Genomic DNA, 19,294 nt, shown 5'->3' with positions numbered 1-19,294 from the left:
AGCCTTTTTAAGCTGAATTTGAACAAGTTGATGACTATTGCCAATTTTAGTGTAAAGATGACACTAACACCTGAAACTTGCCCCCACTACAATTCATAGCTGTGGTGGTTAATGGCCATTAAAACATCTAAAAATCCTCACAAGACAGACTCAAAGAGGCAGCTCAAATAAGCAGATAAAGCACAGGACAGTTGGCACAATATTTGTTAGAGTTGCTTCAAGCCATGTACTGATGTGAAGGCTGTTATCTGCAATACTTTTGTGCTTCTGCTCCCACTGCCAACAAGTCAGACAGACCTGATGCTGACAATTCTCAGAGAATAAATGTGGGAATACAGCAGCAGCAGTGGAGCAACCCCATGGCACCACTGTCTGGAAAAAATATAAATCAAGGTGCTTGTGAATGCAAACTTTATATTCAACAGAGACAGAAGGTGATGTAACATTAAAAGGTATTACACTTTTTTGATATTTCCATAAATTGAAATAAAATAACCCTTCTTGTAAGTTTCTGATCGCAGTTCAAATCCTTTGCTGTGAATAAAATGACTCCTGTGAGAAGGAAGAGTCAGAGCCATTTGTACTGTGAATTTTTTTGGAAGACTACTTCTGTCTTTCTAACGTTCCTGAGACTACTGACTGTGGGATGATCTGTGACTCAGTGCTGAGGTCTGAGTGCAGGGTGTGGAAAAAATATCTACCAATTTATTTTGCATGTGTGCATATGGAATTCTAGGAAAAGGCATGCTAATACTGTAAATACTAATGACTGTAGTGTAAGTGACTATAAAATCACTTAAGGGACTTGTTGAGCCAAGTCATCCATCCTAAACTTAGCAGCAGTCTACATAGAGAACATAGGTCTTCTCTGATCAGAGAGGTCTTAAGACTGTAGAGTTTCTTGTACACTATAAATAAATATTCCTGTTAGGAGAGGATTTCTACTCTGTCATAGTAATACAAACCTGAGATCCAAGACTTGACTTGCAACAACTCCAGGCTGGGTGGATCTTCCCTCAGGCACATCATATAAGAACAGTTTACAGTCACAGACAACTGCAAAAGCCCTCTGCCACCCTTTCTTAACTCCTGTAGGCTTTGGGACCTGTGTATAAATAACTGATTGCTTATTAAATGTAAGCACATGTAGTGGACACAGAAAGCAGGAACATTCAGAAAAGCTTATACTTAGATCAATGGAATTAGAATGCATTCTCTTTGCCCTTCAAAATGGAGTGAAAAATGTCAAGTAATCAAGCAATCAATTTTCCTCCCTTAAGCTCAACCATTCTCTGTTACAGTTTAATAAATATATTAGGCAGTTTTAGGATAAATAATGGGTCTTGTATATTCCACAAATACCAAAGCAATAGGGCAGTTTAGCTTTATATTATGCTTACATCAACAGCAAGAGAAATTCTTTCTTAAAGCATGCTTTTTTTCAAACTCTCCTGCTACTAAACTACTATGCTTTAGCTCTTGTAATAAACCCAACTGTTACTCCCACATCTAAAGCAAAAGAGGTTGAATGAGTAACACAGATGGCAAACAAAGCCTTAAAGCTTTAGCACAATTTAGGAGTTCTGTTTAAACATGCCTAGAGGTTCCAACCTGCATAGCTGTAAGTGAAGCTTAGTACTCTTCTCTTGTCCAAGAACAAAAGACTATTACCTTGACATAACCTTTATAGGCGGTTCCTATTCCTCTTTGCACATCTACTCCAAGAGGCCTTTTTGCTTGCTCAAGGGGTATGGGGCAGACCTGAGGAGCGCTATCCTTGCAGGAAACATGGCATGCAAATGAACACACTAAGCACAAAAGAGAAAATTCACAGTGAAATGTGTGCATGAGTCAGGCATAACAGGAGATCAACGTGGTCTATGCTTAACTCTCTGTAAATTAATCACACAGAAACTGGCAGTCATTATTGCCATAGTCCACTATGGTAAAAGAGTGAACATATCTAGATATTGCATGATACTCTCTAAAGTGCTTCTATTTTCTCTTTTAAGCCTATTACTTACATAAAAGGCAAGAACTGAGTATACATATCAAGGCAACTTAGGAAAGCTTTTTCCAGTAATCCAGTCACAAAAAAGTATTAATAAAGGAGAAATAAAAATTACAGGCCAGTGACAGGAGACAAGATAATCTGATGCAAAAATGCAAGAATACTGTGAAGACAAAATAAACTAAAACAGATTAAAAAAAAAAGGAAAAAAATAAAAGGTTAAGCTATTAAACACAGACAATGGACTTGAAAGTATAATAAAGTAGAAACTAGAGGACAAGGACTGAAACACTGTGTGATAGAAATGGCATATATAAATATAGATATATAGATATGTATCTATAGATATATGTCATAGTCAAATAAGGAGCAAACATCCATACTAACTGTTGCATCCTTTCTTACTGCGTACCAGTATGTACCACTCTGTGCTGCACCAGCAAGGGACAGAAGTCTCTAGAACACTGCACACAGAAGCCCTAGAGATAAAAACCTCAGAATACATGCCTTTTCACATGCTACTGACTACAAGGACTGGGGAATGAATTAACAAGTTACATATCCAGTCATCCAACCTACAGTTCATGGGCCAGATGTTCCCACAGAGACATTGCCTAGTCTGTCCCAGCTACCCTGTTTCTACTAGTAGGTTTGGGAGTGTAGTGAGAGTGGCACAGCACTTATCTATCCTGTGCTTCCTCCTAATCATATTCTCAGAAGTGCATCTGGCAAACATCCTGTGCACATCTATTCCTCTAATTACAAAAGGTTAAAGGATTGCAGAAAAGGTGGATACAGACACCTTCTGCTACAGCCAAAGAGTGGGCTAAGCAGGATGCTTAGATGATTCTTTGAGCTAGTGCCTGCTCCCAGAGGGACAGAGGTTACCAAAAAGTTATGCTTCCAAATTACTCTAGGTGCTCCACAAGACTGGTTAATAAATTAATCATCTCTTTAAGGAGGTACCATAATTTTTTAAGACTGTGCATATCAAGGAACAACAGCTGCAAGATAGGGAAAATCCAGGGGATAAGGCCAGGTCCACAGGCCTCTGAAGTGCAGCTGTATTTTACCAGTCTCCAGCACTAAAAAGAAGAGGAATTGGGAAAAGCAAGCAATTGGGAGTGGAACACTGTGAAGTTTTTTTCTAATGAGGTAATATTTAATTTTGTCTCAATGTGATTCTACTTTTTTTTTTTTGCAGCTATCAAGATCTGGAAGAGGCAAACTGGAAAAATAATGATTTTGAGCTTCATCAAAATATACAAGAAAAAAAAGAGCCAAGTTGATAGCTATGCTAAGGTAAAAAGATCATTTCAAACTTGCAAGAAGAGATGTTTAACAAGAGTTCAGAACTGTCAGAAACAGGAGACAAAGGGCAGGTGCTGGCAATACGTGCTCCTGGGGAAGATTTTTGCCAGGAAAAAGCTCTGAAGGGCAGATGTGGCAATCTAAATATGATATTAAAGCTGCTAGTGGAGAAGGTGTCACCAGCAAGAATTAAGCTGGGAACAGAAATACAGTAAGATTATTAATACTATTGTGTCTTCAACAGCTTGTGGACTATTTCCTGAGTTCATGTGTCTAATCAAGAGATAGGTAATTGCTTGGAAAAAAAACCCACCTCCACATACCCAAACATGGAATTCAATAGTGAGACACATGCTCCAGAGAATGCATCTGAAATCAAGCTAATGGACAGCAAGACAGGCTACAGGCCAAAAAACCTAGCTAATGGTCCACCCAACATACAGGATTTATGATCAGGATAGAACAAATTAGGCAGACTGAGATTCACGTTACCAGAGCATTCCTGTAGTCTTCTCTACTAGAGAAACAGAAAACAGCACTGCCTTACTTGCCTCCCCCAACTCACACTGTAACAGCACTAGTGGTAGCAGAACTGATGAGTAATATGAAAAGGAACCATGAGGGCTGGTATTAATTCTTTGACTTTAGAAGTCTGATGATTACACAAAAAAAACAAACCAAACCAAACCAAAACTAGTTTGATGCAGCCACTCTTCCCATCCATTCCCTCCCCAAAGCCAAAGAAATGGTTGCTTTAAGACATTTGCTGAATAAGTAAAAAGTTTAACTAACTCACCATCACAGGCATAACCTTGTCGAACTAATCCCACCATAAGAGAGGTGCAATGGCTACACTGAGTAGGGCTTGTGAATGACTTGATATTGAGCTGGTGTGCTTTAGGCTGAAAAACACATTCAGGACAAAAAACAACTTTTCACTTTCTGTACTTATGCAAACACCTCCCTTCACTACCCTCTAGGATATCAGAGTGTACATTAAGAAACCAAGGCTTCTCTTAAGTAAGTGCAGCTTGTAGAAGGTGCTGCAACACAACAGTAGCTGCGTAAGACACTCAAACCCAAACCTACAATCAACTACTTTTTATCATCCCTTCTGATAAAACAAATCCCATCAACCTGCATCAGGAAACATCTGATTAAAAACACAGAGCTAACACACATGACAAACCCAAACAGGACAAGAACAAACATGGAGGGCTAACTTATAAATGGTTATTTTTTCCTTTATTCTTGATAATAAGGTTAGCACAATCCCCCTACCTTTGGTACAGCTAGAGAAATGGATTGAATGGTGGGGGAAGGAGCAGCAGGCATCCTCTGAAGCCGAATTGGTTCCTGAATCACAAAAAACTGTAATTGAGCAAAGTGAGGCTTCAAGAATTTGTTTCAAGATTGGAGTGGCAAAGCTTATTGTTTTCTGATTTATTTTTTTTTCTTTTTGAGAATCATCAAAAATGTAATCGTCATAAACGTTGCCATTCTGATTTAAGAGAAACAGATTGTGTTTTAAAGCACTCACAGGAAAGCCTGCACACAAAGAAACACGCAGCCATACAGAAAACATATGAAAATGATAGTACATCAACATACACAGAGCCAGCAAAAAGGTTATATTTGCAACTGTCCTCAAGGCAGGTTCAATTAACACTGACATATTGCAAATAAGCAACATTCAATCTGGTGTCTTGACAATAAATGTTGTGTATTTATCATGAACAAGACACTACAGGGTCAAACTACAGCTTTCTTACTTCTTTTTGTTGCTCTGCAGTTACAACTGAAGTAGATGGTGAAACTTCTGACTTGGGACCCTGCATTTCCTGCTCACTAATAGAACTGGTCTGCAAAAGTGAAAGCAAATATGTTACATTAGATAGCACAGATCTGATGAAGCGTTCTCATCTCAACAAAATGGAAATGAAAAACAGTGCTGATTTTTATATGCGGTACACATACATGTAAAAACCCACTCTGGAAAAAAAATAATCAATCTTTCTTCTGAACAAACCCTGCCACCTGATGGAAAAGCTTTAAAGCTGGAAATACTGAAATGCAAAACCTCATAGTGGGAAGCGTAAATGCTGCAACAGCCTTCTTCTGCCAGCAAGGTCGTGTATAATCTCTTGCATGCAGGTATGGAATAACGTTTGAGAAGCTTGCCAATCATCCATAAAACAGCTTATCTCTCATGGTAGCTTACTGCACAAGGAATTTTCTAGCACACGAGCTAACAATTTTGTCACAAGAAAAAAAAATCTTGAAGTAGTACTACAAATCTTTTATGAAGTTGTTAAAAATGGTTGGCCTCACTAAAAGAATCATGTCTACTTAATCAGGTTGTCTTACATTTGACTAAAATTTAAGACTGGCATCCACTACGAGCCTTCTATTGATTTCACACTTACTTTAGTAACTACTAATTGTCAGCACAAGGGGGAAGTGTGCTACAATTTCATAGCTAAAGAAGCTGGGCTTGGAAGCAGGATACTGTTTGTATTGCAGTACTCCAAGGACATCATAAAAATCATGATTAACGAACATCAGATTAGACTTCACATCAATGTGAATTAGCATTAAAGGCAACAACTCATGAATCACTCACTTCCCAGTCAGTTTAGATGGGAAGATGGCTCAAGTTCAGTTAGCTCACTAAGTACATTCAAATATTGGTTTTGTTTTGAATTGATTGGTAGGGCTGGGTCATTTTATGATCAAATTGTACCATTATGTAATATGACCTTTAATAAAATGCTATGTGTGATTCAGCTTTAGCCACACAGCCAAATGATAAAAAAGTAAGCCTGTGAAGAGGAATTAAAAGAAAACTAAGCTAGTTCTATTTAGTGGATTAAGTTACAGAGAAGGTAAGGAAGAAAAATATCTAATTTTAGAAGGTCATTTTTACTATGACAGGTCACAACAAAGTACGGAGACAAAACTACTAGCAAAAACTTACTTCTTCCCAAAAGGCTAGCAGAGAAGATGTAGACGAAGAAGAAACAGAGTCCTTTGTTGTAACGGATATGAGGGATAAAAATGATCACTTATCACCCACAGGAAAACTTCACATACCATATTAGCAGGCTAGCTAAATAAAATCTTTTATATGGCCAAATGATATTTGTTAAAACTAAATTAACCCAGCACAGATAACATGGACTGTTTGTATAAGCACACGTGAAAAAAAAACCAACCTTGTTAATGGAAGTCATTAAGTATAGTATCAGAAATAAAGGTAATTTATCAGAAGATGTCACCTGCACTTCTATATTGACTACATATTTATTGCAGGATCTGTTGAATGCAAACTTGATTACCTATGGGCTTGATATCCTACACTTTACCATTTTGAGTATGTCTGATACTTTTTAAATGCAATGTTTTGAAATATAAAGGTCAGTAGGTAAAAAACATTACTTAGCAGCATATACCATGTTTCTCTCTCTTTCCACCACCTCATCCACACAGCACATTTTGGTGCTTCATCAGAAAAGCCAGCATGGACATTTTGCTACTGGAACATCATGTCCATGGGCTTACTTTTGAGCAACAGTGACAATTAAAAAAAAAAATCAAAATAATTAAAAAGCAGAGTACACATTTCAGATATAAAATCTAAACAGAGAGCTCTGAAGTTTTAACCAAAAGTCCTTTAATTGAGCTCTATGACAGATTGTTCTTTCCAGTTCAAGTTCTTGTTTTTATCCTAAACTGTCTGTATTTCCTGAAAAAGGAAATAAATAAAAAAAACACCCAGAAAAATGTTGGATCAAGAATCCGTGAAGTAAGGAAATGTGATTCAATGCTGCATTGAACAGCTTCTTCCTCCAGGAATGCACAAACCTTCTGAAGCGAAACGCCCACTTATAGTTGTGATTTGTATGATTAGTTCACTAAGGATCAGAGGGTGTGTCATGACAAACTTATACCGACAGCTGTGGGTCCTCTGATTCTCTTCCCAGTTCCTTCTACTGTAACCACTCCATTAAGATCTGGAGCCAACAATTTTACATATCTGTTTAAACACTCCTTGAACTCTCTGAATATCTTTCCCTGTATTAGCCAGCAACTTGCAACTGTGAAGCATTTAATCCCTTATTTGTAAGAGGCTGTGCATATACATTATTTAGCCAAATGTCTGAGATTAACCTGATCAAAGCAGCTAGAATGGGAAATAATTAATGTGAACTTCTGGGAATATTTCCCAAAAGTGCCAGCTTCTCTGCAAAATGCCAAGCAATCTGACATCTACTGGGCATCCAATTTCATGTCACACTAATTTGGCCAATATGTCAGATCCAAACATGCCATATAGTGCCCAACTGCTACTTTTAGGCCATAAAAATATAATTCAGTGATCACACTTTTATACTTATGTAATAACTCACTCTGAAAGTTAGATCACGTGCAAGGGGAGAGGTGTTGAAATATTCAAAAATGGAATCTTGAAAGTCTGGAAGTTTGAGACCTAAAACACAAAGCAGAACAGGCTTAACTGAAAGACAACGTTGTAGGTGGTGTCAGAACTCTTGTTAAAACACAGTAACTTTAATTACCTGAATCTGTTCTGTATTTTTCTTCCAGTTTTTTCTTCAAACCTTCCATCTCTTCCAACAGTTCCCTGTTTTTTGCTTCTGATTCTTTTAATTTGCTAGAGTAACAAAATGATCAAAATGCCATCTGAAATATCTCAAAAGCAGGAATGTCAGTGCACAGGGTTGTTCACTTCTGGTCTTACACCTCAGTTTTGGAAAATGCTTCTTTCCTTTTGAGAAGCAGTGGTCAACTTTTAAAATGTTGGGTTTTTTAAGGCTAATTGATTTTGCCCTTGAATAGGCACCTTGCAATTTAGCACCAGACAGAGAAAACTGTATGAGACTCTTGCTATCACTGCACATATCTGCCAAACAAAATTATTCTAATAATATTTTGACTCTTATTTCCCAATAATATGTCTAATCTCCACTTAGCCTAAGAAAAAGTACTGAATTAGCCTTTATCTCCCCCCTCAGCTGCCCAAGATCTGTATCTTATTACCAAGCTATTCAAAACAGTGAAATGTTTACTTCAAGACATTTTTACAGTTCCCATTTGACTACATAAGAAATGTGTCATCTGCAGAATGAGATTTTTCTGCCAAAGGCCAACATTCCCAGCACAAGGGGCTACTTTCAGGAAGTTGTTACTAGTATAGTCAGCAGTTCAGAGCAGGACATTAAATCCCAAACAGAACCAAAGCCCTTATTACCTTTCAAAAGATATGTTTGCATCTTTAACTTTTCGTAGCTCTTCTTGTACTAGTTGTTTGGCACGAATTTCTGCATCAAGGGCAGACTGTAATTCCAGCCTAGCTGACATATCCAACTTCTGACTGCGTCGCACTTTCCAAAGTGGATCCTGTTGCAGTAAGGTACAGAATATTAATATCAACTGTCTAAAGAGATTTCTGCTCTTGTTCAAAGACATAAATTAGTTTTCACACTGATTCAGAGAATGCTCTTTTAATTAGTTGTAGACAGTATACCTGCTGCAGGGAAATCAGTCCATAGTCAGACTTGGTTACACAAAAAAGCAGTAATATGTAATTTTTATGTCTGTTAAACCCCTAATGAGATGCTTGAATCCAAAATGCTGGATTACTGAACACAAGAGTCAAACTGAGAGAACCCACTGAAAATGGTTAGTTTTTGTTGTTCAGTCTAGAGAAAGTTCATAAAATGTGCACAGTGACATATTCCACTTACAAATGTGAGACAAGTGCCAATATTTAATGTAAAACAAACTAATTTAAAACATAGCAAGAGTGGCAAAACCATGAAAAAAATAATCTGGGTTTTGAGATCCCCAAGGTACCTAGAATATTTGCCTAAACAATTCTTATACTTGCTAAGTAGTATATATTTGTGCAATTCTGCTCTTCTACCCTCAGAAGCCAATATTCTGAGCTTTTCCAGGCATTTTTCAGTGTGGACTACATTTGTGGTATCCCCTAATGGATACCTCTCTAGTCATACATGACCTTGGAAAAAAGGGCCATGAAAACAAGAGGCAATTTTTATGTTGAGACATAACTGCCCTTGATCAGGTTCTGTTGAAGCTACAAGATCAGTTGCAATATTAAGAACAGTGCTCTTTTATTCTGACATTAGCCAAGAAGAAAATGCCAACTGCATTTGATCCGATATTTCTCCTTACTGCACCTCTTAATATTACAATTTTCTCAATGATGTGGGCAAATGTGACAAGGAATCATCCAGGAAGTCATGGCATTCTCTTGTTGTCTCTCAGTCAGAGGTTTGGAAGGGGTGAGTAACTTCTGATCTACACAAGGCTGCAGGAGATGGACTACACAGCAGCCCGTGCTGACTAGCTTTGCTAGGGACATGGGCTTCTATGCCTAGCTACAAATGGCTCTCTTTTTCCTTATGCAGGTATTTAGTACCTGTGAAGGCAAAACAGCATTTTTATCTTTGAAACCACACTCCTTTGTGAGAGCTCCTACATTTTGCAGATTTTTATTTTCAAACTCATGTTACTACTGTAAGGGACAATGATGACATAAAATCTCATCATTTTGCATGTAAATAAGGCTATGTGCTCTCAGTGTCACTAGTTTGTAACATCAACCAAATAATAACTGTTTGCAAAAAGAATTTACTTTTGTTTTCTCACTGCAACAGCAATTATAATTGTTCACTTGCAGCTAATGTAGTCAGATACATTTTTGTATTCCCCTATGATGGTTTAAGTTATTATTTCTTCTCTCTGCACTGTTTAAAGCAGTTTGTAATGGAAGCTGTTAGTATGAAGCAACCTCTTCCTCTAATTATCAAATTCTGATTAGATGGATTTCACAAGCAATAGACAAAAAAAACTAGAATGCAGAGCAGAGGATTTATTAGAAAAGAATTCTGATTATGGACAGACAGATGAAACTAAAAATAAAGTAGCTTCATACATATTCCCAGGACACTCTGAATGCTTTCTGATTTCTTACCAGTGTTCGTGACCCCAGGCTGGAACTTCTCAATGATTCTAGTTCTTCTGTCATTTTGGAAGCTAATGCTTGGAGATAGCCACGAGCATCCTTCTCATCACTTACCCTGTTGTGCAACAACAGAAAACTGTTACTTAATAGTTTCATCACCCACAGCACCAAATGTACTAACAAACTACTGTACTACTAAACAATCATAGTGTCTGCACTAGATTTAGGGACATAACAAGAATGGGCAGCTCAGGGAAAACCCTCTCAGCAAGAGAGAACTGAATACATCTTAGATTGTCTGCTTTGGATATTTCTTTTATCTGATTCTCTTGATTGTGGCAGTTGCTAGGGAAACTGAAGTTTCCCTTCAGATTCATTGTTATTGTTTAGATCATGATCTGCATACATACTGCTTGCTCAAATTTTTGAAGGGCTACCTTCAAGGTCTTTTTGTCTCGCGTGCGCTTGCAGACAGCTTGCTAAAACAACAAATTAACAGAGGGAAAACCTGACCTATGAATTAAGTGCAAGAGGTCCTCTAGAACATGAACCTTTAAAATCATCATCATCTTCCTGAACAAATATATGAAAATATTCCAAATGGGGTGACTTAACGATCACTTTAAAAGACTGAAGTAAGCTGAGAGCAAAACTCTCTCCTTTGTACTTAATAGCATCCAACAATTTCACTGTCATTACTACTTGGCAATACTAGAAAGCAGAAAAGAAAGAGTTAATCACCACTTAGAAGAGCCATGCTTTATATGATCTTGGACAGAGAGAAAAGGCCTTGCTATACATTAAAACCTAAATAAGCCAATCACTGTTTCAAAAATCCAGAGTGGCCATGTGGGATCTTTAAACAGCACACACCATTGAATAATTTCTGCAATCTGAGCTTCCCAGTGAGCAACAGACTCCTTCTTTGCTGCTAGGTCTTGGAGCTCATCCTCTAGCTGTCTGTTCTGTGCTGTTAGTTTGTCCACAAAAGAGCAGAGCTGAAACAAAAAAAATCATTTCAGTTAAGTTAGTTTCAGACTATTTGCATAGGTGTGTGTCTGCATACCTATGGAATCTGAACACAAGACCATCCTGGGCTATCTAGAAGTTGTAATGCAGAGCTAAAAGGGGTTCTTTCCTCGTGAAACTGGAGACTTGCTCCTGAGCATAGAACACATTGACAGTTCAACACAGCATAAACCAAAACCACAGAAAAGACAAAGTCAGTGTAGAGGCTGTGGAGAAGAACAAGGTTCAACTATGAGCCACAAGAAAGCCACTTCCTTTTTTGTCATGAAATCAGAAAGTGGCGTCTTCAGAATTGTAGAAATCAATCTCACAAAGAGCAATGTTGAGAAGCTAAAGTTACTCTTTAGCCAGATTTGACATTTCCATGCCAAAAATTACATTTGTTTTTTTTCAGCTATTGCTTGAACATTCACAGATCCCGTTACTATCAGTGAGTAGACATCAACATCAGAAAGGAACAAAGTAAGAGTTGTGTTTTGTTTAAAACTGTTTCCTAAAATAATTACCCTCTCATTTTCAGTTGTTAGCTTTTTGTTATCTTCCAAGAGCATAGATCTTTCACGCTCATACTTCTCTTTCATTGTTCCTACTGCTTCCTCCATTTCACTGTGCCTAAGGAGAAGGACAAGAAATAAAAACACACTCCAACACTGCTGAACCTGTAGACTGGGATTGAAATACCAACCTGCAGATACCTATCCAATGCAATACTTACACAAAAAGAACCATAGAATCAACCAGGTTGGAAGAGATCTCTGACATCATCCAATCCAACCTAGCACCCAGCCATATCCAGTCAACTAGACCATGGCACTAAGTGCCTCAGCCAGGCTTTTCCGCAACACCTCCAGGGATGGTGATTCCACCACCTCCCCGGGCAGCCCATTCCAATGCCAATCATTCTCTCTGGCAAGAACTTCCTCCTAACATCCAGCCTAGACCTCCCCTGGCACAACTTGAGACTGTGTCCCCTTGTTCTCTTGCTGGTTGCCTGGGAGAAGAGACTGAGTCCCACCTGGCTACAATCTCTCTTCAGGTAGTTGTAGACAGCAATGAGGTCTCCCCTGAGCCTCCTCTTCTCCAGGCTGCACACCCCCAGCTCCCTCAGCCTCTCCTCGTAGGGTTTATGTTCCAGGCCTTTCACCAGCCTTGCTGCCCTTCTCTGGACATGTTCCATCATCTCAACATCTCTCTTGAATTGAGGAGCCCAGAACTGGACACAGTACTCAAGGTGTGGCCTGACCAGTGCTGAGTGCAGAGGAAGAATAACCTCTCCTGTCCTACCGGCCACACTGTTCCTGATGCAGGCCAGGATGCCACTGGCTCTCTTGGCCACCTGGGCACACTGCTGGGTCATCTTCAGCCTACTCTCCACCAGTACCCCCAGGTCCCTTTCTTCCTGGCTGTTCTCCAGCCACTCTGTCCCCAGCCTGTAGCTCTGCTTGGGGTTGTTGTGGCCAAAGTGCAGAACTCTGCACTTGGCCTTGTTAAATGTCATCCCGTTGGCCTCTGCCCACCCATCCATCTGCTCTAGAGCCCTCTGCAGGGCTCTCCTACCTTCCAACAGATCAACACCTGCTCCTAGCTTGGACCACAGTCATCCGCATCCATAGTTAATGAATCGTGACCAAAAGCTTACCTCTCTCGTTTTGTTTTCTCTAGTTTATCCTTTAATATCATGATCTCTTTCTGCAAAGCAAGCTGATGGCTCTCAGAATCATGTACTTCCTTTTTCACATTTTTTACTTCCAAGACATGTGATGCTTCTCGTCGGACCAACTCCTCCTCATAAAATAAGATCTTCTTTTCCAGCTCAGACTTAATTTTGGAAAGTTCCTGCTGATGTTCCAGTGTGGCACCTGCTGCCCGGCCTCCCTGCTTCAGCTGCAGAAGAAGAAAAACCATCAGGAGTAGCCTATGATTTTGTATTTCGAGAGTATCATTTGAAATTGAAATTATCCAAATGGTAGGACTTGGGAAAAAAAATTTGTTTGGACACTGAATGATTTAAATGGTGCCAATCTACAAGCACCACTCCCTGTGACTGTTCTGCTTACATGACCCTAAGTAAGATGTTTAAATGGGTTGCAGAGATAACAGATTCTGACCACACTGATTTATAATCTGTTTAGAATTTACATACATTGGACATTTTCAACACATCAGTGTCCAGGCAGATATTAAAATCTTTCAAGTAAAAAGGCAAATAAAACTGAAGAGGTTAGGTGAGGTTTCTAATGCTGCAGTTTTTAATTCTCCCACAATTACAAAACTACTGCAACTCCTGTGACATGAGAAAACATTAGTCAAAAAAAAAGGTAACCTTTAGAGCTTCCAATTCATTTTCCAGTTGTTTGGAGAAGACTTCGCTGTGCTCACGAAGCTTGCGTTCCTTTAATGCTTCTGCTGCCACTTCTTCAAGTTGGGCTTCCAGCTGTAACAAGGGTAATTTAAATTTAGTCATTTTCATAGAATCAGTCAAGGTTGGAAGGGACCACAGGGATCATCTAGTTCCAACCCTCCTGACATGGGCAGGGACACCCTACCCTAGAGTAGGCTGCCCACAGCCTCAGCCAGCCTGGCCTTAAACACCTCCAGCCATGGGGTCTCAACCACCTCCCTGGGCAACCCACGCCAGGCTCTCACCACTCTCATGCTGAACAACATCCTCCTCATGTCCAGGCTGAATCTCCCCACCTCCAGCTTTGCTCCATTCCCCCTAGTCCTGTCACTCCCTGATAGCCTCAAAAGTCCCTCCCCAGCTTTTTTGTAGGCCCCCTTTAGATACTGAAAGGCCATAATAAGATCACCTCAGAGCCCTTCGATATAATACAGTGCAATCTGCATCATTCCTTTCCTCCATATGGACAAACAGCAAGCTTTCCTTATTTCTGTTTCATGTTGCACCACTGTAACAATCATTTCAGGCTGTCACAATAATTGTTCTGCCTTCTGTGATCCAGACATCCATCTGTTTCACACAGCAAAACTCTTACTATGTGACTTTTATACAGGTATGAACTATGTGAAGTATGTGCAGGGATAACTGCACAGCTTCTGTTAATGGCACCAGAAAGTCAGTGCAGTTGTGAAAGACAACAGTGTCCCATGAGGACAGGTCAGCTCTGTGCTATTAATGAAGCTTAAAAATACCAAACTTCAAGCCAAATTATTGCAAAATTCTTAAAAAATGAAGACTGAGCATTTTTACCTTGTAATCATGGAACAAAATAAGCTTGATCATGCATTTATCAACCTCAGAAAGATTATCAGAAACACAATTCAAATTCAGTGGCAACTAAGGCAACTGCTAATTCAAGAAACAGTGGCAATTTAAAAATCTGACCAGGTGAATAAAATTTGCTTTTCTGCATTCAAATTCAACTTGCAAAGGTCTTCTTAAATGGCCTCAAGATGATAAGCCAAAGTACTATGCATCAAATACATTGCCAAGCCTCTTATTCATGGACAAAAACCTGAGAAATTCACTCTATTTTCATAGAATCATAGAATCAACCAGGTTGGAAGAGACCTCCAAGATCATCCAATCCAACCTAGCACCCAGCCCTATCCAGTCAACTAGACCATGGCACTAAGTGCCTCAGACAGGCTTTTCTTCAACACTTCCAGGGATAGTGACTCCACCACCTCCCAGGGCAGCCCATTCCAATGCCAATCGCTCTCTCTGGGAAGAACTTCCTCCTAACATCCAGCCTATAACTCCCCTGGCACAACATGAGACTGTGTCCCCTTGTTCTATTGCTGGTTGCCTGGAAAAAGAGACCAACCCCCAGCTGGCTACAGGTGTCACGTAGTTGTAGACAGCAATGAGGTCACCCCTGAGCCTCCTCTTCTCCAGGCTAAACAACCCCAGCTCCCTCAGCCTCTCCTCACAGGGTTTGTGTTCCAGGGCCCTCACCAGCTTAGTTGCCCTTCTCTGGACACATTCCAGTATCTCAATATCTCTCTTGAACTGAGGAGCCCAGAACTGGACACAGTACTCAAGGTGTATCAACCTCTTCTTCCTAGTTGGGTAGTCTATAACAGACTCCAACCAGGATGTCAGCCATGTTGGCCTGTCCCCTAATTCTTACACATAGGGACTCAACCTGATCATCCTTAATCTCTACTTCCATGACATCCAAAGCATCCCTAATATATAGGGCCACTGCTCCATCCCTTCTCTCTCACCTGTCTCTCCTGAAGAGTCTGTACCCATTGATTACAGCACTCTAATTGCATGAGTCATCCCACCACGTTTTGGTGATGGTGACAACATTGTAGTTTTCCTCTTATACCAAGGCTTCCAGCTCCTCTTGTTTGTTACCCATACCGTGTGCATTAGTGTACATACCCTTAGCTGGGCTGCTGGTTTTACCCCTGTCTCTGGCCTATCACTCTCAGTCTCCTTTGGTCTGTCTCTAGTGCTGTTGTGTTTAACCCCCTCCCTCTCCCAGCCTAGTTTAAAGCCCTTTAAACAAGCCCTACCAGCTCCAGTGCCAAGACTGTTCTTCTCCTCTGAGACAGCTGTACCCTATCTGTCGCTAGCAGAGCCGGGGCCATATAAAGTTCCCCAAGATCAAAGAAGCCAAAATGTTGTTGGTGGCACCAGCCTCTGAGCCACTTGTTAATCAGGCATGATTTCCTATTCCTCTCAGCGTTCCAACCTCTGAATTCAATTTGCTAGAAGACTTCTGGCAGTGTTTATAAGGCCCTTGAATTTCTAGTCTATGCTTCACCCAGGGAATACATAAAATTTGATTACTTTTCAGTGATTAAAACACTGACTTAATAACCACAATAGCTGTTTCGTATGCCCTCTTCTGGTTATCCACTTCATCTCATGTAGAACTGTGAAGTGCCTAGTGTGTTAATTAGAAACTAACTTACAGATATTACAGACATTCTGCACAACTTCCTTTCCTCTAGAGAGGTAAGAAAACCACACATTTAGTCTGTGTCACTACTCCTCCCTCCAGTTAGAGAGAAAAAGTCACGTGTAAGAAAATAAACGACATCGGACTACTCCAACCTCAAGGATGTGAGAACATTAAGACTTCTAAGTTTCATACTGTCAGAGTTTACAAGAATCAAAACACAAGAACTAAGAAGCTGGACAGGTAGCATCAATAGTTTCTTTCTTCCAGATTAAAAATCAGCCTGAATATCCAAACCCATAAATATTTCCTGACCCATCAGTAAAACATTTAGGAACAAATTCAAGATCTAATTTGTGAATCATAGCAAAGAAAAATGGAAGAGTTTCTGGGGTGATTTCGGACAGAGTTAATAATTGCCAACACCATTCCAAACAATGGTAAGCAGCAGCTGAAACATTTTATCAAGCTACCTCTTTCCTGATCTTCTCTGATTTCCGGATGTCCTGTCGCATAGCATCAATTTTCTGCATGCTCACTTCCATCTCCTCCTCTTTGTCGCGAAGTTGCCGGGACAGCTTCTGCTTTTGAGACCGCAAGTCTCCCATCCTCTCACTGAGCTCAGAGAACTCCTGCACAGCTAGCTTTCTTTGTTGGTGGGCATCCCTCAATTCTTTGGACTGCATCTTTAATCTCTCTGAAGCTTCCACAAGTTGCTGGTTTAGAGAATGAAAAAAAGATACAGTATTAAAAAGAGTCATTTTAGGTCACAGAATGTCAGGGGCTGGAAGGGACCTTGAAAGATCATCCAGTCCAAACCCCTTGCCAGAGCAGGATCACCTATACCAGATCTCACAGGAACGCATCCAGGCAGGTTTTGAATATCTCCAGAGAAGGAGACTCTACAACCCTCCTGGGCAGCCTGTTTCAGTGTTCTGTCAGCCTCACAGGGAAAAAATTCCCCTCACGTTTAAATGAAACATCCTATGTTTCAGCTTCCAACCATTGCCCCTTGTCCTGTCGTCAGGAATCACTGAGAAGAGCTTGGCTCCATCCTCCTGGCACTCACTCTTGACATATTTATAAACACTGATGAGGTCACCTCTCAGTCTCCTCTTCTCCAAGCTAAAGAGCCCCAGCTCCCTCAGTCTCTCCTCATAAGAGAGACATTCAATTCCTTTAAGCACCTTTGCAGCTCTGCACTGGACTCTCTCAAGCAGTTCTATGTCCCTCTTGAACGGGAGGGCCCACAACTGGACACAGTACTCCAGATGTGGCCTCACCAAGGCAGAGCAGAGGGGCAGGAGAACCTCTCTCAACCTACTGACCACAGCCCTTCTAATACACCCCAGAATGACATTACTCCTCCTGGCTACAAGAGCACATTGCCGGCTCATGGTCAACCTCCCACCAACTAGGACCCCCAAATCCTTTACCCCTTCGCTGCCTTCCAATAGGTCAGTTCCCAACCTGCACTGATACCTGGGGTTGTTCTTTTCCAGGTGCAGGTCTCTACACTTGTCCTTGCTGAATGTGATTAAATTTTGCCCCACTCTCCAGCCTGTCCAAATCTCGCTGAATGGCAGCATAACCTTCTAGTGTGCCAGCCACTCCACCCAGTTTGGTGTCACCAGCAAACTTGCTGACAGTGAACTCTGTGCCCTCATCCAGGTCATTGATGAATATATTGAACAGAACCGGTCACAGAACTGACCCCTGTGGGACCCCACTAGCTACAGGCCTCCAACTAGACTTCATCTCTTTCAGAGAAGAAAGGAACTGGGCCTATACAAGCACGACTTGACAGCTCAACTGCCTCACGTAGCTTTAAATATTATTTGTAATTCTTACACTTTTTTCTTCTCTCTTCTGACTAAGCAGCATCAACAACATAGCAAGATAGCAGTTATTCTGCTCCTAGTGTGGCAGCTCCAAGAGTACCTTTGGTGTCCCAGAAGTTTTTCTCACAGATCTGACTACACAAGGCCACTTAACTTACAAATAACTTAGTTTTAGGTTACCACCACATACCTGCAGAATAGTAACCTTTTTTAAAGGTATGTTTTAGTGAACAGCATATTCAGGTAAGTCATCAAACATACCATATCAGCACTGAGGTGCTGTGGCAGACCTTTTGAAACACCTTTAGAAAACTGAGAAAGATGCCTTAGGACAAACTATGAAGCTCTAATACCTTAATGTATAAAAGCTGTTTCCTTTACAGCAAGAAGTTAACAAAAATTCACAAGATTAAAATACAGCCACAGAATCAGTCAGGGTTGGAAGGGACCACAAGGATCATCCAGTTCCAACCCCCTTGCCATGGACATGGACACCCTTACCCTAGAGCAGGCTGGCCAGAGCCTCATCCAGCCTGGCCTGAAACACCTCCAGGCATGGGGCCTCAACCACCTCCCTGGGCAACCCATTCCAGCCTCTCACCACTCTCATGCTCAACAACTTCCTCCTCACGTCCAGCCTGAATCTCCCCACCTCCAACTTTGCTCCATTCCCCCTAGTCCTGTCAGTACCTGGTAGCCTCAAAAGTCCTTCCCCAGCTTTTTTGGAGGCCCCATTCAGATACTGGAAGGCCACAAGAAGGTCAGCTTGGAGCCTCCTCTTCTCCAGCCTGAACAGCACCAACTCCTTCAGTCTGTCCTCATAGCAGAGGTGCTGCAGCCCTCTGATCATCCTTGTGGCCCTTCTCTGGACATGCTCCAGCATCTCCACATCCCTCTTGCAATAAAAATAAAAAACTCAATATTCCCCAGAAAATAATTTGGGAGTGGGAGAAAAAAAAAGTAATAAAGTATCAAAAATAGACATGTATACTGACCAAAAGACTTCTAAAAATGTTGGCCATTCATAGGAACATTGCTGGAGCACTAATACTTTCCCAAAAGGCATGTGCTCAAACCAAGAGAAGCAGATTTGCCTTCTCTGCTGTTTACACACTTTGGTAAATAATCCTTACCAGAGGTTAACAGACAGAAGAAATACTGCTAAATACCAGTGGACACAAACCTCATGGATTACTTTGGGGTCCATCCAAATTTC

General features: G+C 40.7%; 1 protein-coding gene across 5 annotated transcripts in view; it reads right to left on the bottom strand.

The window, feature by feature from the left end:
- Nucleotides 1–19,294, bottom strand: part of CDC42BPB (CDC42 binding protein kinase beta) — a 100,436-nt gene that overhangs the window by 16,243 nt on the left and 64,899 nt on the right. For 2 of the 5 annotated variants that reach the window (XM_064168278.1, XM_064167964.1), the window contains exons 13-27: nucleotides 16,711–16,953; nucleotides 13,684–13,794; nucleotides 13,000–13,244; nucleotides 11,867–11,972; nucleotides 11,205–11,329; nucleotides 10,341–10,446; nucleotides 8,592–8,740; nucleotides 7,900–7,994; nucleotides 7,732–7,811; nucleotides 6,300–6,350; nucleotides 5,095–5,184; nucleotides 4,604–4,678; nucleotides 4,119–4,224; nucleotides 1,672–1,808; nucleotides 966–1,105 (exon numbers count right to left, since the gene is read on the bottom strand). In XM_064168278.1, the coding sequence (XP_064024348.1) occupies nucleotides 966–1,105; nucleotides 1,672–1,808; nucleotides 4,119–4,224; nucleotides 4,604–4,678; nucleotides 5,095–5,184; nucleotides 6,300–6,350; nucleotides 7,732–7,811; nucleotides 7,900–7,994; nucleotides 8,592–8,740; nucleotides 10,341–10,446; nucleotides 11,205–11,329; nucleotides 11,867–11,972; nucleotides 13,000–13,244; nucleotides 13,684–13,794; nucleotides 16,711–16,953 (1,859 nt within the window). The remainder of the gene's footprint in view (nucleotides 1–965; nucleotides 1,106–1,671; nucleotides 1,809–4,118; nucleotides 4,225–4,603; nucleotides 4,679–5,094; nucleotides 5,185–6,299; nucleotides 6,351–7,731; nucleotides 7,812–7,899; nucleotides 7,995–8,591; nucleotides 8,741–10,340; nucleotides 10,447–11,204; nucleotides 11,330–11,866; nucleotides 11,973–12,999; nucleotides 13,245–13,683; nucleotides 13,795–16,710; nucleotides 16,954–19,294) is intronic. The other 3 variants (XM_064168120.1, XM_064168049.1, XM_064168198.1) reach the window with 3 other exon arrangements.

The sequence above is a fragment of the Pogoniulus pusillus genome, chromosome 1 (assembly GCF_015220805.1).
Source record: "Pogoniulus pusillus isolate bPogPus1 chromosome 1, bPogPus1.pri, whole genome shotgun sequence".
Classification (NCBI taxonomy): Eukaryota; Metazoa; Chordata; class Aves; order Piciformes; family Lybiidae; genus Pogoniulus; species Pogoniulus pusillus.
The sequence above is the reverse complement of the archived record's forward strand: the minus strand, read 5'-3'. Positions and strand labels throughout refer to the sequence as shown.